At 50.0% G+C, this 21,385-nt stretch overlaps 2 protein-coding genes and 1 non-coding gene across 4 annotated transcripts in view; 2 read left to right on the top strand and 1 right to left on the bottom strand.

The window, feature by feature from the left end:
• Positions 1-669: 669 nt before the first annotated feature.
• ARPIN (actin related protein 2/3 complex inhibitor) lies at positions 670-13,660 on the top strand. 2 transcript variants are annotated; one of them, XM_030815011.1, is made up of 6 exons: positions 670-916; positions 2,824-2,899; positions 5,831-5,963; positions 10,291-10,497; positions 10,894-11,057; positions 12,449-13,660. In XM_030815011.1, the coding sequence occupies exons 1-6, from the start codon at positions 825-827 to the stop codon at positions 12,455-12,457; spliced, it is 681 nt and encodes a 226-aa protein (XP_030670871.1). In that variant the 5' UTR covers positions 670-824; the 3' UTR covers positions 12,458-13,660. The 2 variants fall into 2 exon arrangements, with proteins under 2 accessions (XP_030670871.1, XP_030670872.1); XM_030815012.1 differs by lacking the exon at positions 670-916 and adding an exon at positions 980-1,577 and having other exon boundaries at positions 12,449-12,724.
• A 2,375-nt stretch (positions 13,661-16,035) lies between these two features.
• LOC115835636 lies at positions 16,036-16,097 on the bottom strand. The gene has a single exon (XR_004030666.1). It is a non-coding gene; the product is annotated as a U7 small nuclear RNA (small nuclear RNA).
• A 2,836-nt stretch (positions 16,098-18,933) lies between these two features.
• AP3S2 (adaptor related protein complex 3 subunit sigma 2) overlaps positions 18,934-21,385 on the top strand; it is a 43,769-nt gene continuing 41,317 nt past the window's right edge. The window contains exon 1 of the mRNA XM_030815013.1: positions 18,934-19,793. Coding sequence (XP_030670873.1) covers positions 19,725-19,793 — 69 coding nt within the window. The 5' untranslated portion in view covers positions 18,934-19,724. The remainder of the gene's footprint in view (positions 19,794-21,385) is intronic.

The following is a 21,385-nucleotide window of genomic DNA, read 5'->3' as shown; positions in this document are numbered from 1 at the left end:
CCTCAATAATCCCAGGGGCAAAAGAATCTTCTGTACCAGGCTTGGAAAATGCACCTATGGACTATGACATACTTGGGCAAAGGGCATTGTGGGGCCTGGGAGGAGTTCAGGAGCTGGGCGGGAAGAAGGAGGGAGGGCAATGCTATGTTGTAGAAAGGGTGAGCTCGTTAAACTTTACAATCCCCCTGATACTGACCCAATTTTACAGAGGAAGAAGCATGGGCTCAGGTTGAGGAGCTTGCGCAAGCTCACAGCTGGGATTCAAACTTAGGCGTCTTTGATCTGACACCCATGCCCTAGCTCCCTTATCACAGATCCCTGGGATGCCTGACTCAGCCATTGTAGGGCTGCGGGCGGGGCATAATGGACAACTTCTAAGCTGACCACCAATCTTCCCCAGCGGCTGTTCTCCATTCCTGCTTCCCAGAAACCCATCCTTCCCGGGCTGATCTTACAAAGGATCTTCTATAATAGGATCTTGGGGCCTCAATTTCTCTTTTGTGCGTGTGCTGGGGCAGGGATCTTCCTCTAGGAATGCGGAAGAGAGAGAGGCAAGAGAAAAGCATGGCCTTTCTGCCCCACTGTGCTAAGCCCCCAGGCCGGGGCCTCCCGGAAGCCCAACCCCTGCCGCGCGCGGCCTGGCGTGCAGGAATGGAGCTCGGTCCCTTTAAATCCCGCCGAGGAACACCTGAGGGCTGGGCCGCGCCATTCCCGGATCCGCCGGCTGGGAATCGCGGGTCCCCGCGCGTCCTGCAGCGCTTCCCGCGCTGCGCGCCCAGCCCAGTGCGCCGGCTCTGTGCGGGGGTGCCCGGGCAGTCGGGAGAATGAGCCGCATCTACCACGACGGCGAACTCCGGAACAAGGCGGTGCAGAGCGTCCGGCTGCCAGGGGCCTGGGACCCCGCCGCCCACCAGGGGTAGGCCTGGGCGCACGGCCTCGGGTCGGCCTCCCCTGCCCCGGCTCGAACCCCGCTCCGGGATCGGGGGGTGGGATGCGGGTGGAGGAAAACTGGGGTTGCCAAAGCCGCCTCTCCGCCTTCAGTCCGCCCCTCCCGGCGCCCCTGCCGCCGCGCCCGCCCAGCGACCCCATGACACAGATCGGCTTAAAGCTCCCCGCCTGTCCGCCTGCCCTCGAGAGAGGGTCCCGACCCCCAGACAGGTCTCCGAAGGCTGTGCTTCGCCTCACGCCGACCTCCGGCCCCACCCCACCCCCATAACTATAAACTCCAGCTACTTGCCGCGCTGCTTTTGCACAGGCTCATGCCCTGCCCCAGAAGGGACAGTGGCCGTGCTGTGGCGGGAACAGCGGGCGGGCTGGTCCAGAGCAGGGCCTGCCTGGGTGAGGAGGATTTGGAGGGACAGGCCCTGTCGTGGTTATGAGGCCGAACGGACCATTCCATTTACAATTGCACTGAAGAATTGTGCTAAGTGAAATAAGCCAGACACAGAAAGACAAATACTGCATAATCTCGTATATGGAATCTATAAAAGCATAGAAACAGCAGAACAGGCTGGGCGCTGTGGTTCACGCCTGTAATCCCAGCGCTTTGAGAGGCCGAGGCGCGTGGATCACTTGAGGTTAGGAGTTTGAGACCAGCCTGACGGTGAAACCCTGTCTCTACTAAAAATACAAAAATTAGTTGGGCGTGGTGGCAGGTACCTGTAATCCCAGCTATTTGGGAGGCTGAGAATGAGATTCATGAGAATCGCTTGAACCCGGGAGGTGGAGGTTGCAGTGAGCCGAGATTGTGCCACTGCACTCCAGCCTGGGCGACGGAGCAAGACTGTGTCAAAAGAAAAGAAACAGTAGAACAGTGAACAGTGATTGCCAGGGGATAGTGGATGAGGATGGGGTAATGATATAAGGTACAAACTTTCAGTTATAGAATAAACAATTTCTGGGGATCTAATGTACAGCATGGGGTCTGGTGGGTGTGTTCATTAACTTGTGGCAATCATTACATAGTGTGTACTTAAATCATCACGTGTGCACCTTGAATATATACAGTCTTTTGTCAGTTAAATATTTAGAAAAATAATTGCGGGGGGTGGGGATGGATTGGATAGAGACAAGCTAGGTAGAGTTTTCACTTCCCACTCCCATCCTTCTTCCACTGTCATCTTCAGCTGTCCCCACGCTTCTCCATTTCTGTGGATGCAAAAAAGGAAGCCTCCAGGTTCTGCTTTTATGGAAACCAGAGTCGAGAAGCCAGGGGTCCACTTCCCCTCAGTGAAGGACCCTGTGATCTTGGACTAGTCTCAGACTTCTGAGTTTTGGTTTCTTCACCTCTCAGTAATAACCATTTCCTCGGGTTAATGACCACCTGGATATGAATGAGAAGAGGAATATGAGAGTGTTTAAAAACAGGTGGAAAGGGAAAATAGTTTATTGCAGCTTAGATACCTACCCCCACATTTGGCCCAATAAAAAAGTAAAATCTTTTATATTTAGTAATCACTTAATAGCTTACAAAACACCTTCACACACATGATCTTGTGTCAACATCAGAGGAGCAGAGTGAGGCGGCTGTTTTCCTCCCCATTTTGTAGATAAGACTGAGGCTCTGGTTCCAGTAACTCCCGGTGGCCTTGTAGGAGGGGGCCATAGCTTGATCTTAGGGCCGCCTGACAAGGTTCCTCCTGGCATCTGGGCAATGCCCCAGCCTTTGGGACCCTTGCAGTGTTGGAGACCCCTATGTAGGAAGCACGGGGAAAGGAGCTGCTCAATACTCAGCCTGCTCAGGGCTGGGTAAATAGGAGACACGGGTGAGATTTGCTGAGGACTGACAGAACCCGCTATCCTTTCTTTCCCTTTCATCCCCAGGGGAAACGGTGTCCTGCTGGAGGGAGAACTGATCGATGTATCTCGGCACAGCATCTTGGATGCTCATGGCAGGAAGGTGAGGATGCTTCCTCGGTGCTAGCTAGAGGGCACTGACTTCACGGTCGTCACCCACTGTGGCATCTCCTTGTGCTGGGTCCTTCCAGTGCCATGAGTTGGGATTCTTGATGGGCTTAGAAAGCAAGTGGGAAGTAGGTCAGGAGATTTACAGCCAAATGGGACCACCAGCTGGAAGAATAGTTTAAGGCTGTGTTGGGCAGCAGACAGGTGGGAGGGCCTGTGTTCTTGCCAGAAAAGCCTGGGTCATGGCTGAGAAGGCAGACCAGGCCCTAAACCCCAGTCTTGCCTGAATGTAAACTCTGGGGCTTCAGTTCTCATGTTGATGTCCTGGCTGCCTTTGCCCTCTCAGCCTCCTGGAGTCATGCCCTGTATCACCACCCCATCTCAGGTGTCTGTGGGTACACCTGGCATTCACCATCCAGTATTAGCCTGTGTCTTTTTTCTGAGCGCTAGTTCTGACTTTGCACTCCCTCTTCAAATAGCCCCACCTAGATGTGCTGACCACCTTATCTCCTTGGTCTCTACAACTGAGCTTGGTCTCTAAAAATGCCCCCTCCAGTAGGGCCAGAGGCCTGGTGCTACATGGAGCCTGCATGTCCCTCCTGTACCCCACGAGAACAGCTCAGCACTATTTTCATGTCAGGCAGTATTTTGCTGCACCCTCCCCTCCTTAGCACACAGTCGGCAGGTGGCAACACCCATCAGAGCCCCTAGCCAGCCTGCCCAGGAGAGCCCAGCAGCGTCTCCATGCTGATGTGGGGCTTGCTTGCCTCAGCTGCCCTCAGGCAGGGCCTTCTCCTAGCCCCTCTTAAAACTTGCCTCCTCTGAGTTCCATTCCTGGTGATGGTGCATCCCAGCCACCACGCTGCAAACTCTCACTGTCTCCTCCCCGGGTAAGCAATGCCAGGTCCTGCTGGGCTCCTCCCTTGTACATTCCTCCCCCTCCCCTGCCTTCCCTTCCTCTTTCCATGGCTGCTTACCTCAGATGGACCCTCGGCCTGTCCTGATAAAACCTTGCACCTATCCCCCTGCCTTCTGGCTGTCCCCAGAGCTCATCCCTGCCCTGCTGCCAACAGGACAAATGTCTTTGCAGAAATACATCTCTGAGGGTCTCACTGCTGCTCAGAAACCTTTCAGGATTCCTTGTCCAGTAGATAAAATCCAAACTCCGAATGCCAACTCAAGGCCTGTCCTGGGAGGCCGCCTGGGCTCCCAGAAGGCCTCCAGGTTGCCCTGCATGGCTTGAACATTCACAAGGGCCTCTTGACTTTTATTTCCTATACTGTCCCAGGCTTTTAATATTCTTCCTACAGCTTCTTATTCCCACAGTTGGCAGATCTCCCCACCCTCCAAGACTTCATCTTTCTTGATTCTACCAGGAAGTGGCCTCCTATTCTTCAGGCCCTGGGAGCATTTCACCCACCTGCATTGAACAACTGGCAAACATCATTTACAGCACACTTCACGCTTGGCACTGTGCTTGCCCCTCTGTTATCTCGTTGAACCTTCATAATATATATATATGTTTTTTTGAGACAGAGTCTCACTCTGTCGCCCAGGCTGGAGTGCAGTGGTGTGATCTCGGCTCACTGCAAGCTCCGCCTCCCAGGCCCACGCCATTCTCCCGCCTCAGCCCCCTGAGTAGCTGGGACTACAGGTGCCCACCACCATGCCTGGAGACTTCTTTGTATTTTTAGTGGAGACAGGGTTTCACCATGTTGGCCAGGATGGCCTCGATCTCCTGACCTTGTGATCCGCCCACCTTGGCCTCCCAAAGTGCTGGGATTACAGGCATGAGCCACCACGCCCGGCCGAACCCTCATAATATTCTTAAACACAGACATCACGTTATCCCCATGCGATGGGGAAACTGAGTGGTTTGTCCCAGGCTGTTGGAAGGGGCAGAGTGGCTGCCCTCACCCAGGTATCCTTTTCAGTGCCCTTTCCATTGCACCTTGGCAGCGCCCATTCCTGCTCCATGGTATTTGGGGTCCTCGGGCTTGGGTTATGGTTTTGTTTTGTTATGTTTTGTTTTGTTTTTTTTTGAGATGGAGTCTCATTCTGTCTCCCCGGCTGGAGTACAGTGGCATGATCTCGGCTTACAGCAACCTCCGCCTCCTGGGCTCAAGCGATTCTCCTGCCTTAGCCTCCTGAGTAGCTGGGATTACAGGCACACGCCGCCACACCTGGCTAATTTTTTGTATTTTTGATGGAGGCAGGGTTTCACCATGCTGGCCCGGCTGGTCTCGAACTCCTGACCTCAAGTGACCCACCCGCCTCGGCCTCCCAGAGTGCTGGGATGACAGACGTGAGCCACCTCGCCTGGCCGAGTTATGATTTTCTTTCTTTCTTTCTTTTGAGACGGAATCTCGCTCTGTTGCCCAGGCTGGAGTGCAATGGCACGATCTGGGCTCACTGCAACCTCCGCCTCCCAGGTTCAAGCGATTCTCCTGCCTCAGCCTCCCGAGTAGCTGGAATTACAGGTGCCTGCCACTACGCCCGCTAATTTTTTGTAGTTTTAGTAGAGATGGGGTTTCACCATGCTGGTCAGGCTGGTCTTGAACTCCTGACCTCGTGATCCACCCTCCACTGCCTCCCAAAGTGCTGGGATTACAGGCGTGAGCCACTGCGCCCAGCCCAAGTTATGGTTTTCTATATATACTTTTTGTCTCTGGCTGTGTGGAAGCCCTGGGCTTGCCCTGTTAGGAACTTCTAGCAGGGCTCATTATGTGTGACAAGTGCTCTTGTGAACCCATGAATGAATAAATTATTTGGGGGTGGGGGGAGCATCTGCCTAGCTTGAACATCTTTTGGAGCTGAGGTGGGCTTCTAGGGTAGATGTGAGGTTGGCGGGGCTGCAGCCAGAGCCCAGAGTGTGTGTGTTGTGGGATGAGGCCGCCTCCCTCACTATCTGTCTGCCTGGCCCCAGGAGCGCTACTACGTGCTGTATATCCAGCCCAGTCACATCCATCGCCGTAAATTCGACGCCAAGGGAAATGAAATCGAGCCCAACTTCAGCGCCACCAGGAAGGTGAACACGGGCTTCCTCATGTCGTCCTACAGTAGGTATCCTATCCTCTGCCCTCCCTCAGGGCCCTCCTGCAGTGTGGCGGCCTTTGTCTTCTGAGCCTCTAGGCCCCCGGAAAGTGTCTTTTCAGCCTGCTTGACGCTGAAGCCCTGTGTGTGGCCTGAGGCTTCCACACCCACCCCTGGGGCTGGACTCCTTCCTGCCTCCCATTCACTCAGAGGATCCCCGTTCCCTCCCCTCCATCCCAGGGGCCAGGCTGGCCTTCCCACCTCCTGCCATTTCCTGTATCTGGCGGAATCATCCACAAACCTGGCTTTGGGCTCTAACTGCCTTTGTGCAGAGCCCAGGCCAGGCCCTAGGCGGTCTCCGTTTTACTGCCCAAATCCTCATTTTGTTCTGGTGTCTTAGTCCATGCATGCTATATAACAAAATACCTTAGGCTGGGTGATTTATTAACAATAGAAATGTGTTTGTTTATTTTATTTTTAATTTTTAAAAGTTTTATTTCTTTGTTCATTTTTAGTGGCTGGGCTTTGCTATGTAGCCCAGGCTGGAGTGTAGTGGCTATTCTCAGGTGCAATCATCGCGCACTACAGTCTTCAAGTGATCCTCCCTCCTCAGCCTCCAGAACAGCTGGGACTGTAGGTGTGTGCCACAGCACCTGCTTAAGAACAAAAATGTCTGGCTTATAGTTCTGGAGGTGGGGAAGTCCAAGGTCAAGGTGCCAGCAGATTCAGTGACTGGTGAGGGCTTGCTTTGCGCTTCAGAGATGGCGCCTTCTTGCTGAGTCCTCACATGGCAGAAGGCAAGGCAGCTCTCTCTTCAACCTCTTCTATAAAGGCACTCATCCCACTCATATGCCATGACCTACTCACCTCCTAAAGGTCCCACCTCTTAATACTATCACATTGGTGATTGTTTCAACATATGATTTTTTTCTTTTTTAAAAAAATTTTAGGGTGAGTGCAGTGGCTCACACCTGTAATCCCAGCACTTTGGGAGGCCGAGGTGGGTGGATTACTTGAGGTCAGGAGTTCGAGACCAGCCTGGTGAACATGGTGAAACCCCATCTCTACTAAAAATACAAAAATTAGCTGGGCGTGGTGGTGTGCACCTGTAATACCAGCTATTTGGGAGGCTGAGGCAGGAGAATCACTTGAACCCAGGAGGCGGAGGTGCAGTGAGCCGAGATTGCACCACTGCACTCTAGCCTAGGCGACAGAGTGAGACTCTGTCTCAAAAAAAAAAAATAGTAATAATAATAATAATACTTTTTGATGGCCACTTTACTTCTAGGCATTATGTCCATACTCCATCAGTGGAGGAAAGACAGCTGAGTTTGACTTTTTTTTTTTTCCTTTTCTTTTTCTGTCTGAGACAAAGTCTGGCTCTGTCCCCCAGGCTAGAGTGCAGTGGCTCTATCTTGGCTCACTGCAACCTCCGCCTCCCGGGCTCAAGCGATTCTCCTGCCTCAGCCTCCTGTCAACATACGAATTTTGGGGGATACATTCCAACCATAGCAGGCCCTCCATGATCTTGTTCTTCTTCCTAATTTTGTCTCTGGTAGGGCCTCTTTGCTGTCTGCCCCTGGGTGAGAAGGTTTTGAGGTTGAGTGGGACTCTATCACTTTATTCATTCATACCTTCGGTTACTCATTGACTCTCTGAACATTAGGGACCATCTGTATCATGTGCCAGCCCTTGTGCCACATACTGAGGGGTCCAGGGGTGAACAAGACCCAGTCATATACTTGAAATGTTCTCAGTCCAGTAGAGGAGATGGACAGGCCCGGGCCTGGATCCCGTGAAAGGTGCTGAGCCCAAGCAGGCATGGCTGGGGACGCCCTGGAGCAGGGAATAACAGGACGGAATCCTGAAAGATAAGCAGAGGTTAGCCAGGTGCCAGGGATTTGCAGGGTGTTCAGAGAGGCAGAGGGTGCCCAATGCCTGGAAGCTGAAGAGTTCCTGACCGAGGTATGAGAAGCCATGCAGGGCAGGCAGCAGGAGGGGCGGGCACTGAAGAGCTCAACTCTAACCGAGGGTGCAGGGCAGCCCTGTAGTGAGTGGTTTTAAGTAGGCAGGTGATGTGATCAGGTCTGTGTTTGAAAATCTCCAGGGAGGCAAATAGCCTGGAGCCCAGCGAGGCCTGTGAAAAAGCTGTTAGGGTCACCTAGGACCGAGATAAGAAGGCCAGGATTAAGGACCTGTCAGGGGGGGTGCAGAGACTGGAGCAGCTCAAGCTAGAGGAGGCACAGTGGCCTCGGTGTTGGCTTGGCTACTGGGGAGGAAGAGGAAGGAGTCATGATGATGCCAGGGGTTGGGCATGGATGCCAGGCTCTGGGGAATGGAGGGGCGAGAGGTTTGTGGGGAGGAGGTCTGTTTGGAACACACTGAGTTTGAGTTGCCAGGAGCACTGCTGGGTAGAGGTCCACTGAGGCCTTGGAGGACAGTTCGAGAACTTGGGGAGAGAACTGGGCTGCAGCACATTGAGAGTATTGAAGCTACGGAAGTGGACCAAGTTACCCAGAGGAGAAAAGAAGTGGGCCCAGGAGGTTGTCTTGGGAAACAGCAACAATAGGAGGTGGATGGAGAAGGAAGAGCAGGAGATGGAGCCAATGAAAGGTCCGAGGGATGGGGAAGGTGTCATGTCTCTAAAGCCCCGCGAAGCCAAGGGGAACAGGCGTGAGGAGCTAGCAGTGGGGTCAGGCACTGCCCAAGGGTTAGTTAGGTCTGAGATATGGAGCATCCAAGTGGTTTGCAGGTTAAGAGCTCACCAGTGACTCTGGTGGGGGTACACGGGGTCTGGAGCAGTAGGTATCAAAGCCAGAACGCAGGAAGGCCTTGAGGAAAGGTCAAGGAGAGGGGAGAGAGAGACAGGTCCTCAGGAGGTGGGAAGGGGTCTGTCTGCAGCCCAGATGGAGGAGCTGGCTTGAGGCAGGAGGAGAGGCCTCCTATCCTTTGAGACAAAAGGAAAGAGGAGATGTTTTGTGTGGTCAGAAGTGAGTTGACGGCTGGGTGTGGTGGCTCATGCCTGTAATCCCAGCACTTTGGGAGGCTGAGGTGGGTGGATCACCTGAGGTCAGGAGTTTGAGACCAGCCTGGCCAACATGGTGAAACCCCGTTTCTACCAAAAATACAAAAATTAGCCGGGTGTAGTGGTGCATGCCTGTAATCCCAGCTACTCAGGAGGCTGAGGCAGGAGAATTGCTCAAACCCAGGAGGTGGAGCTTGCAATGAGCCGAGATTGCACCACTGCACTCCAGCCTGGGTGACAAAGCGAGACCCCATCTCAAAAAAAAAAAACAAAAAAAGTGAGTTGACAGGTAAGTGGTCAGGAAAGTGGGAAGTGACAGGCCCCACTTGATGGCTTCTGTTACCTTGCAAAGAAAGTGAGATGCTCTGTCTAGAGGGTGTCGGGGCAGAGGGCTGAGGAGAATGGAGCAGTCGTGTGGGAGCAGCCACCTCTGCAGTCCCAGAAGGCATCCCTGACAGAGGTTGGCTGAGGTCGTACGCCATGAATGGAATGTGCTCCATGAAATGTGTTCATGGGTTGGCTGGGATGTTCTCCAGCGAAGTGCAGCCACCTGGGCTTGGTGTGGCGCAGGCAGCCTGTGGGACAAGCTCTGGGGTTGCTGTGCTGGGGTGTGGCCTTGTGAACACCCAGCCCTGGGAGGCTGGGCCCACTTCACAGTCCGGGAGTGCCCCTTCCCTAATCCAGCACCTGGATTTAGGACTCCTCCCTTAGCCCATGAACTCTGCCAGGGCCAGGAGAGAGGAGGGGGACTACCAGAGTTTACTCCTGGTTCCAGTAGACCTCACCCCAGCCAGGTAGACCCTGAGAGCCTGGAGAGAACCCTGCGTGGCCACCGGGGTCTCAAGATGGAATTGTGCTGGGGTGCTTTGAATCCTGCCTCCTCTACTACTGTGTGACCTTGAGCTAATTACTGAACTTCTCTAAGCCTTAGTTTTCTCATCTGTAAGATGGGAATAGTGAAAACATATGAACGCCCACCGAGGGGTCCATGTGCCAGGCGCTGTGCTACATACTTTATTTCCTTTATACATCACGTCAGTCCTGTCAGGTAGGTTCTGATTTTATCCTATTTTTCGGGTACAGAGAGGTGATGTAACTTGCCTAAGTTATTGTGGAGCCCAGATCTGCACCAGGCTGCCTGTCCCCAGCCCATGCCTGTCCGCCTCTGCTGTGGAGTTCCTTGATGAGGACTTGCAGAATGGGCACTGAGTCCCAGCCTCCGGGTGACTGAGCTTGGAAACACTCAGCCCTCACTTGGCTCCTGAGAGGCCCTCCGGAAGTGCTTGCCGCCACAGTGATAATGACCCTCCTGTGCTCTGTGCCTGCAGAGGTGGAAGCCAAGGGGGACACTGACAGGCTTACGCCCGAGGCGCTGAAGGGGCTGGTCAACAAGCCAGAGCTGCTGGCGCTGACAGAGAGCCTCACCCCTGACCACACAGTGGCATTCTGGATGCCCGAGTCGGAGATGGAGGCGATGGAGCTCGAGCTGGGGGCCGGGGTACGGCTGAAGACTCGGGGCGATGGTCCCTTCCTGGGTGAGCAGTGCAACCCTCCCTGTGGCCCACCGTTCCTGTGGCCCATAGGGGTTCTCGGCCTCCCTTCTGCCTAGAGCTCATGGGAGCAGGCAAAGGCTGGCCTCCACGGGGACACGACCAAGCCTTCGAGATTTACTCCTAAATCCCTGCACAAGTGCCCTAGGACCATTAGGCTCGACAGCCTGGATCCTCGGGTGCCACCCAATCCCATGGTTCCTGTGAGCGACTCTCCCCACCATACCTTGGGAGTCCCACCCAGGGGCTCACTGACCACATCTAGGCCTGGAGAAAACAGTAGTTTAACCCAGGCCTAGGGGACCCCACCATAATGGGCCCAGCCCTCACTGTGTTTCCGCCACAGGCACAGAGGACATTCAACTTCATCTCTTCTTTCAGATTCATTGGCCAAACTTGAGGCTGGAACAGTGACCAAGTGTAATTTCGCTGGTGATGGAAAGACAGGGGCATCCTGGACAGACAACATCATGGCCCAAAAGTGTTCGGAGGGGGCTGCAGTGGAGATCCGAGAGCAGGGGGATGGGGCAGAGGACGAGGAGTGGGTAGGTACCTGGTGTTGGTGCGGATGTATCTCCTGGCAGGAGCGTGGTACATACTGGTTGAGGTTGTGGGTAGGATGAGAAGACGACAGGATGAATCTTACCCCCAGCTTTAGTGGAATTCTGTGAAACACCTGGGAGTGTGTTAGCTTCAGGAAAATTCCTCTAAGGTATGAAGAATGACAACCTTGGACCTTTCTTGTAGGTGGCTCTGAACCTCACTATTCCCCAAAGATTCCCAAGTGGTAGGAAGGACGGGGTGCAGAGGGATATTAATGATGGTCATTAAGTCTCAAAACATTTCTACTTCGGGTGAATACATTAACCATGCTGAGGCAGTTGAACAACTGAACGCGTAGTTTTTCCTCCTTTGGTTTGGGCTCCTTGCCTGAAGTGTCTGGAGAATGGCTGACTTGGTCCTTACTGGTTTTTGTTTTGCTGAGAGTCAGTCCCCTCGTTGATCCTCAGCCTATTCACAGTTGCTTTTCTTTTCATTTCTTTTCTTTTTTTTTTTTTGGAGATGGAGCCTCATTCTGTTGCCCAGGCTGGAGCGCAATGGCACGATCATGGCTCACTGCAGCCTCCAACTCCTGGGCTCAAATGATCCTCCCAAGTAGCTGGGACTATAGGCGTGCATCACCACGCCTGGCTAATTTTTTTATTTTTTGTAGAGACGAGGTCTTGCCATGTTGCCCAGGTTCACAGTTGTTTTTCTGAAGTATATTTTACCCAAAGACTTGAACTGATGTCAAAAGGCCCCAAAATGAACATTTATTATTTTATTTTTTTGAGATGGAGTTTCACTCTTATTGCCCAGGCTGGAGTGCAATGGTGCCATCTCAGGTCACTGCAACCTTTGCCTCCCAGGTTCAAGCGATTCTCCTGCCTCAGCCTCCCAAAGTGCTAGGATTACAGGCATGCGCCACCATGCCTGGCTAATTTTGTATTTTTAGTAGAGACGGGGTTTCTCCATGTTGGTCTGGCTGGTCTCGAATTCCCGACCTCAGGTGATCTACCTGCCTCAGGCTCCCAAAGTGCTGGGATTACGGGCTTGAGCCACTGCACCTGGCCTCAAAATGAACATTTAAAGCAAAGAAGTCACAGAAAAATGCACTATTTATCTAGGTGATGGAGATGATGTCTTTTGCCAGAGAAAGCAGGGGCACGCAGATGAGAGTGTCTGGATTCCTTTTTGTCTTCATAAAGTGAGTCTTGGACTGAAAAACGGTCCAAGAGCTGTTGGAGCTGCCGGGCCAGCTCTAATGAGGTGAGGCCCAGGCAAGCACTCATGGGCCCCACAGGTAGCATGCGATTGAACCCTTGTTTGTCTGATAACTTGCAGTGACGTTTATGACATGTGCTGTCTCCACATCTCTCCCCTTGGATTTCTCTAGGATGACTGAGGGACATGGCTGCCTCCGGGGGCACCAGCACCTTCTGTAGCATTGTGGAAAATTTCTTCCGTGAACTTCTACTCTGGAGCTGGAGAGAACAGTCTGCCAAGTCTTACCTGGTTCTTCCCCATAGCCACCTTGGAATACTCTTCGAACAAGTTCTGCTAAAACCAAACCCATGACCACTGTGTTGGTGGGAGGGCCCCATGCTGTGGCTCATGGAGGGCCCCTCCCTGCATGTGAGTCTAGCCTTCCTAGGCATTACATGATGACCCTGAAAAAAATATTAGAGATGGAGGTCTCACTATGTTGCCCAGGCTGATCTCAAACTCCTGGACTCAAGCGATCCACCCACCTCCGCCTCCCAAGGTGTTGGGATTACAGGCATGAGCCACCACACCCGGCCTCATGTTGACGCTGGCCCTGGATAGCAGCCTTGTTTTTGGAGGCAGGTGGTGGGAGAGACCCTAGGACAGCCTGAGAGTAACTGGACCTGGTATTGGTGCGGAGTGGGGAATATCCCTTGCCTAAACGCAGAGCAGCTGAGAGAAGTTAGCGGGGCTCTTCCTCTGTTCTCATTGTTTCCTGCTTTCCTTCCCCACCCACCCCTTCCTCAGCACTCTGTGTTGTAGCCTGTACTATCCTGCTTCAAGCCTCCATGTCCCTTGTACCTTCCTCCCACCTTGAGTTGCCAGTTCTTTATTCCCACAATGATCCCATGCCACCTCGGGGGTTTCTGTCATCTGACATCCCTGGCTGCTTTCCTGGTAGATGCCATTCTCAGAGAGGCCAACAGCATTCCCAGGTGTGGCTGGCTGGTCCGCATCTCTCAGACTCACTCTGCCAGGCTACAGTTACGAGAATCCCTTTTCTGTTGTTGTTTTGTACCTGGAGAACTTTTTATGAATGAGTAAATCTTCAGAAAGGAATTCCTCCACCCTTACTGGGTTATTGTCAGGTGTAAACGGCCTTTCAGCTGAGCAATGTTCCTATGAGAAGGAAGCCATTTCTCTTGGGTCATGAACATTGCCTTTTGGGTAGTATACCCACACCCAGATCTGTGAAGAGACCTGGAGTTGAAGTCTCCATATTGTCAGGACTTGGTGGCATGTGGATATTGCTTGACTTGGGAAAAGAGAGGGTGGTGGTGAACTAATAATTACGGAGTCCCCCTAATGTGTCGAACACAGTGCTAGATGATTTCCATGATAATAATTACTCATACTTGTGCTAAGCACTTACAATATCTTACTTGTCACAACAGTCCATGAGGTACTGATTATTATCCCCATTTTTTCATGAGACTAAAGCTCAGAGCTCTAGGATAGTATACAGTGGCAAGAGGAATTTACACCCAAGCACTCAGATTTCAAAGCCCACATTCTTAACTACAGGACTCTTCATATTACAGAGCAGGAAAAGGGTCTCAGAGAGGTTAAGCAACCTGCCCAGAATCACACAGCTAATGAGTAGCAGAATCAGGATTCAAACCCAGAGCTGTCAAAAGCAAACCTTATGTTCCTTCCACTGTCCCCTGCTTCCTTGCCCTTCAGAAAGGTCTTGGAAACGGGCCAGAGGATGTGGTAGCCACTTCACTGGTGTTCTGTGTCTGAATGGGACTTTCTCACAGGCAGGCCATGCTGGGACCTCAGCCATGGGGGTGGCCAGGGAGGTGGTTAAGCAGAAGGATAGCTGGGGACACTGACTGGGGGTAGAGTCACCCAGTGTCTTTAGACTTCCTGCTATCTAAAGCACTGTGCCCAAAGGGTATGACAAACTTATATGGACAGGTCACCATTCCAAACAAGGAGGCTCAGTGTGTCAATAGGAGAGGTCCTAACGCAACAAAAAGGGCGGGGTGTCTTGGAGGGGCTTCAGGAAGGGAAAGACCATTGTGTCTGGAGCTCAGAGAATGGGGACTGGTGTTTGAGATGAGGCTGGAGATTGGGCATGGCATCCTCACGCATGTTAAGGAATTGGGGACTTTATCCTTAACATCCTGGAAGCCAGTGATCCCATGGTGAGAAGATCTGATCTGTGTTTCAGAGGTCACTTGACTGCAGAGCAACTGGAGGTGAGGAGCTCCTTTAGGAGACTGCTGCAGTTGCCTGGGTGAGAGGCTAGAGGGGTTTGGTCTATAGCAGTGGAAGGGCAGATGGAAAGAAGAGAATGGTTTGAGGGGTATTCAGGGGGCAAAATCAATAGGACCTGGGGGGACATGAAGGGATCAAGAATGATGCCCAGATTCTGGGTGAGTGGCAGTGCTGTGGTGCACAAGTAGTGATGTTATGTTTCTGGGTGACCTGCTGTTTAGCAGGAGCCCAGCCTGTGGCTAAGAAGTATAGAGAACTGAAACTAGCTCCCTAGGGATGGGAAAACCAAGTGGGTTGAGGATAAACAGGGCCCCAGGGTCGGGTGCAGTTGCTCACGCCTATAATCTTAGCACTTTGGGAGGCCGAGGTGGGAGGATCACTTGAGGTCAGGAGTTCTAAACCAGTCTGATCAATGCAGTGAAACCCCATCTCTACCAAAAAATACAAAAATTAGCCGGACATGGTGGCACGTGCCTGTAGTTCCGGTGCCTTGGGAGGCTGAGGCACGAGAATTTCTTGAACCTGGGAGGTGGAGATTGCAGTGAGCTGAGATTGTCACTGCACTCCAGCCTGGGCAACAGAGTGAGACCCTGTCTCAAAAAAAAAAAAAAAAAAAAAAAAAAAGAATAAGGTCCCAGGCTCAGCAGGTAGGGAAATTGAGGCAAAATCCTTTTCCGTAGGAGTAGGGATTAGGAAGGGAGAAAATAGGAAGCTGCTGTGGCTCAGAGGCTACATGGGCATCTGCATGGGCAGATGGTGAGGCCAAAGCCCCTGATTTTGCCACACATCCTGCTCTGGTCAGGACTGGTTCAGGCATTAGGGCAGGCCCAGCCAGGGCAGAAGCCTTCCTAGATACACCTGTGGGGAGCTGAGGACATACAGCAGGGCTGAAACCCTGCTTTCAGGGGCCCCCATGTGGCCGGCAAGGGCAGCTTTCGGAAGCTAGACTGGATCCTATTACTCCCCAGATGAAAAGTTCAAATTCCTTAATACAACTCAGAGCTCATCACAATGTCACAACCCTCCTTTCTCGGCTCGCTTCCTCCTTAAGAGCTCTGGGGCGATCCTTTCAGACCAGCCCGAGGGATCTTCCACAGGTTGTTAATAGGGCTAGAAACAAAAAGTGGTGGTGTTTCTATGATCTAATTTGTTGGAACAAACATAATGTTAAACTCAAACATTTCTGTAGGATTTCTTGGAGCTTTAACTGTACTAACATTTACTGTAACTCTTCAGGACAGGGTATGATTACGTATTTCCCACATTTCTTTGGTCATAGAACCCATTTTTGTGAGGAGCACTTCATGGGACAGCTGTTCTGAGAAACAGTTTGGGAAGGGCTGTGTTGGTCCACAAATAGCAATGCGTTTAGGAAATATATTTAAAGGGGAAAAAAGACTCATAGTTTCACTCAGTCATGTTCATAATTTTTAGTGTTTGGGTTTTTTAGCATGTAATTTGTGTGCATAGTTTTTGGTTTTTGTAAATTTGCATAGGGGTTTTCTGGTACAAACAGGAAAACCTGCTAGACAAATTCTAAAACATCTGTAATGCTTGTACGTAGTTGTTGTTAACACTGCCCACATATAATCACTTTCCATATTGCTGCATAGTCTTTGTAGCCATTTTTCTTTCTTCCTTTTTTTGAGATGGAGTTTTGCTCTTGTTGCCCAAGCTGGAGTGCAATGGCGCGATCTTGGCTTACTGCAACCTCTGCCTCCCAGGTTCAAGCTATTCTGCTGCCTTAGCCTCCCGAATAGCTGGGATTACAGGCACACACCACCAAGCCCGGCTAGTTTTTGTATTTTTAGTAGAGACAGGGTTTCACCATGCCAGCCAGGCTTTTCTTGAACTCCTGATCTCAAGTGATCCTCCCGCCTCAGCCTCCCAAAGTGCTGGGATTACAGGTGTGAGCCACTGCGCCCACCTGTAACCATTATTTTTAAGATTGCTACCGTTGGATAGTTCTGTCATGGTCCAACTTCTGGATATTTAAAATTGATCCCTGTGTGGCTAACAGAATTAATGTTTCCAAAAATGTTGAAAATTATATAGTTCCCTTAATTCCCCACCTCTAACTATATTTTTGGGTTATTTCTTTAGGAACAGATGCCCAGGAGTCATATTACTGAGAATCTAGAAATCTTTTGTAAAGTTCTTGTTATATTGCCAAATTTCTTCCCAAAAGGGTTGTTCTAAACCATAATTTCACCAGCAATGTAGGGGAGAACCATTTTTATACTGCCCTTGTCAGAATTGGGTATGAAAACATTTTTAAAATGATTTTTGATGAGGTGAAAATAATATTTTAATATATTTTAATTTGCCTTTCCCTCACTTATAGTGAGCTTAAACATTTTTTCCTTTTCCTAACTGTATTTCTCCTTTTGTTATTCGTTCTTTTGTCCATTTATCTACTGGGGAATGTTATCTTTTTAGTCAATCAGTTATTTGTATTTTAAATATAACCATTTGCCATATTTTAACAACGATTTTTCCATTAAATAATTCTTTTTATAAAAAAAACTTTATATATCTGTTGATGTTTTGTGATTTTTATTGCTTCTAAGATAATACAGATTTTTGGATATTATTCAATTTCATTTTCTTCTATTTAGGTTATTATCTGGTTTTATACTTAACTACTTATTTTCAAATTGCTAACCAGTTATCCTAATAGTATTTACTGAATTCCTTCCCACTCCTACATCACATATTAAAATTATCTTGTGCCTAAATTATTTATAATATTTCAGTTAGTCTTTCTATAATTACAATTTGAACCATCAAAGTAGGTTTTCATAGTTGGCAGAGCTAGTTCTTCTTCATAATTCTGTTTCAGAATTTTCTTTGATATTCTTCCTCAACATTTTAAACATTTTGTCAAGTTGCAGTGCAACTGACTTTGGGTTTTTATTTATTTAAAAACTGGGCCATGCCGGGCGCAGTGGCTCATGCCTGTAATCCCAGCACTTCGGGAGGCTGAGACGGGTGAATCACTTGAGGTCAGGAGTTTGAGACCAGACTGGCCAATGTGGTGAAACCCCATCTCTACTAAAAATACAAAATACAAAAATTTGCTGGGCATGGTGGCATGTGCCTGTAATCCCAGCTACTGGGGAGGCTGAAGCAGGAGAATTGTTTGAACCCGGGAGATGGAGGTTGCAGTGAGCCAAGATCGTGCCACTGCACTCCAGCCTGGGCAACAGAGTGAGACTCCACCTCAAAAAAAAAAACAAACAAAACTGGACTAGGCATGGTGGCGGTTTGGGAGGCTGAGGCTGGAGGATCCCCTAAGGCCAGCAGTTTGAGGTTACGGTGAGGTATGACTGTGCCACTGCACTCCAACCTGGGTAAGACCCTGTCTCTGAAAAACAAACAAGCAAACCCCAAAACTCTGGCTGCAAAAGTAGTACATATTTCTTTGAAGGAAAAAAAGGAAAACTTGATAATCCTACCACCCAAAGATGTTTTTAAATCACTTATGTGGTACTCAGTTATGTGCCATGCACTGTTCCAAGTGCTTACAAATATTATACTAACTCCCTTGGTGTTTATAACAACTGTCTGCAGTCAGTAGACTCATTTTCCAGTTTAAGAAACTGATATTACACCTTTTCTACAGAAGGGGCAACTTGCCCAGGGTGCCCAGGCAGTCCGCAGAACCATGCTTTGAATCAGGGCAGTGTGGTTCCAGGGTCCTGTACAGATCAAACACCCTGACTCTGCTATTCCATCAGATACATTATTCATATTTTGGTGTATTTGCCTCCAATCTTGTGCAAAGTGGGTTGTCCCTGTACATACTTCGTGTAATCTTTTAGCTTAACAGATGTCATGAACACTTCTGTATCATAAATCTTTCCCAGCATGATTTTTATTATCTATTTAATATTTCTCATATTCATGTAGAACAATGCACTTAACCAATTTCTCATTTTTGTAATAATTTTCTTCCCATTTCCCCTGTAATAACACTGCTGAGATACATATTTTTTTCTTCTTCTTTTTTTTTTACTGTTCTGAAGATACTCTGGCAGAAATGTATGTTCCTGAGGCTACATCTTTTCACACATCCACAATCATTTTATCATAAATTCTAGAGCTGGAAACGCTAAGTCTAATGTTATATATATCTATGTTATATATCTGTCACCCAGGCTGGAGTGCAGTGGTGCTATCTCAGCTCACTGCAACCTCCGTCTCCTGGGTTCAAGCCATTCTCCTGCCTCAGTCTCCAAGTATCTGGGACTACAGGCGCGCGCCACCACACCCGGCTAATTTTTGTAATTTTAGTAGAGGCGGGGTTTCACCATGTTGGCCAGGCTGGTCTCGAACTCCTGACCTCAAGTGAGCCACCCGCCTCGGCCTCCCAAAGTGCGGGGATTACAGGCGTGAGCCACCGCGCCCGGACTGTTACATATTTTTAAGACTTCTGATCCATATTGCCAAACAGTCCTCTGGATCGATTTGCAGCTGTATCCGCTGCTCCATCTGCAGTATACGGACGTGTTCCACTTCACCCACACTGGGTCATTAAAAGAACAAACAAAAATAAGAACTTGATCGATTTGGGATTTTAAATGGAAATGCACTAAAAATTCCTTAATTCCACCATTCACCGTCTACCATGGAGGAACAGCCCATCTGCACGGAGAGACAGCTACGTAATTCACTGCAGCATTGTAATACTGAAAAATAAAAATGAACGAAATGTTCCTTAACCGAGGAACGGCCGAATGACCAAGGTCTCCACTCCGCGGAACGTTCTGCGAGCGCTAAGAGGATGGCGGGAGTGCAAGATTTGGAGCGGACGGTGAGAAAGACAAGCTTCCGCCGCCTCTCCGTTTTGGCAACCCGGCTGTTCGTCAAGTTTCGGCTTCTGGGGCCAGCCGTCGGTCTGGGTGAGGGACACAGATCCGGATTCGCATCCTGACCGGCCAACCGACGCTGGCCGAGGTGACCACGCTCCTCGGCATTCGCACCTGCCCTCCGCAGGGGACCCCGCAGCCCTCTCCAGGGCGTCAAAGAGGCCGGACCCTTGGGTGCTAGGGCTCCTGAGCGCCGGGGCCAAGTTTCCGAGTGCCGCTCTCAGCAGCGCACCAACCGGAAGTGGCCGTCTTGTGGCGGAAGGAGGCGCTTTCTGGGAGTAGCCGGTGCTGAGAGAACCGTGGCTGGCAAAGATGATTCAGGCGATTCTGGTTTTCAACAACCATGGGAAGCCGCGGCTAGTCCGCTTCTACCAGCGTTTCGTGAGTGCAGCCCGGCTTCACCACGCCCCTTCAGGGCGCCCACTATCTCTTCCTTCCTCTTTGGCCTCTCGGCGCCCGGGGGCACCGCTCCTTGGTCACCTGGGGCTCCTGCACCGAGCATGACCCTCACCCTACTTAAGCACTTAACTTAGGCGCAGGCCGGTGCCAGGCCTTCTGTCTCCCGCCCTAGTGCCTCCGCTCTCTCTGACCCTTTTCTTGATCCTGGCATTTCTGTGCCGTTTTGTGACATTTTCCCTTGGGTCTCTGGGAACGAGATAGAAGCGATAGTGGGGAGTGTGCCTCGATGAGAACTTGAATGATTGAAGTCACATTCTGTCATCTTTTTGGTTGTTGACCACAGTTTCATGAGGAAGAAATACTAAGTTTCTGAAAGTTTTTGTTATAGCCAGAGGGTCTGGAAAAGTTCTTTTTTTTGGAATTATTTTGCTTCAGTGTTGGCTGGGACTTTCCAGAGACTAGATACCCTTCACTCTGTAGGGTTGAAGAAAATCAGTTTAAAAGTGGAAAAATGATGAGAAATTATAAATGCTGCCGCATAAGGGCTCAATAAATGATTACGTAAATTTGAATTTCCCCAACACGTTCCTTTGCAAACACATAAACATCAGTATTTGCTTCCTGTCTTCCAAGATTGTATTTCTTCATGGCGGGGTTTCAAAATGTTACATAATTGGGGGACTGGTGAAACTGAAGAGGGGAAAGAGCCAGAAAACGTGTTCAGGCTTCAGCTCCACTTTTTCTACTCTTGCGTCTATTGACAAGTTAATAAACCCTTTTCAGACTTTTATTCTGTCTTTTGTCAATTAGAAATCAAAAAATAATTTTACTCATAAGATTTTTAAAGCTGGATTACATTTTATTAAGTAGATTACATCGAGGTAAAAATATGAGTATTCAGGCCGGGCGTGGTGGCTCACACCTGTAATCCCAGCACTTTGGGAGGCCGAGGCGGGCGGATCACGACGTCAGGAGATCGAGACCATCCTGGCTAACACGGTGAAACCCCGTCTCTACTAAAAATACAAAAAATTAGCCGGGCACGGTGGCGGGCACCTGCAAGTCCCAGCTACTCAGGAGGCTGAGGCAGGAGAATGACGTGAGCCCAGGAGGCGGAGCTTGCAGTGAGCCAAGATAGCACCACTGCACTCAGGCCTGGGCGAAAGAGCGAGACTCCCATCTCAAAAAAAAAAAAAAAAAAAAAAATATATATATATATATATATAAGTATTCAGCGTAACCATTTGTATTTACATTTGTGTGTATGCAAATTTCCCCCCTAGTTTTTTTCTAACAGGGTTATTGAGATAAAACTAACATGCTATACTGTTTACTTATTTATTTTATGTTATTTACTTACAGAGATGGGGTCTTTCTATGTTGCCCAGGCTGGTCTTGAACTCCTGGGCTCAAGCAATCCACCGGACTCAGCCTCTCAAAGTGCTGGGATTACAGGCATGAGCCACTGTGTCCGGCCCCAGTTTACCTATTTAAAGGGAACAATTCAGTGTTTTTTAGCATGTTCACAGAAGGTGTGTAACCATCACCGCAATCAATTTTAGATCATTTTCATC

The sequence above is a fragment of the Nomascus leucogenys genome, chromosome 6 (genome assembly GCF_006542625.1).
Source record: "Nomascus leucogenys isolate Asia chromosome 6, Asia_NLE_v1, whole genome shotgun sequence".
NCBI classification, from domain to species: domain Eukaryota; kingdom Metazoa; phylum Chordata; class Mammalia; order Primates; family Hylobatidae; genus Nomascus; species Nomascus leucogenys.
This window is presented reverse-complemented; position numbering and strand designations above follow the sequence as displayed.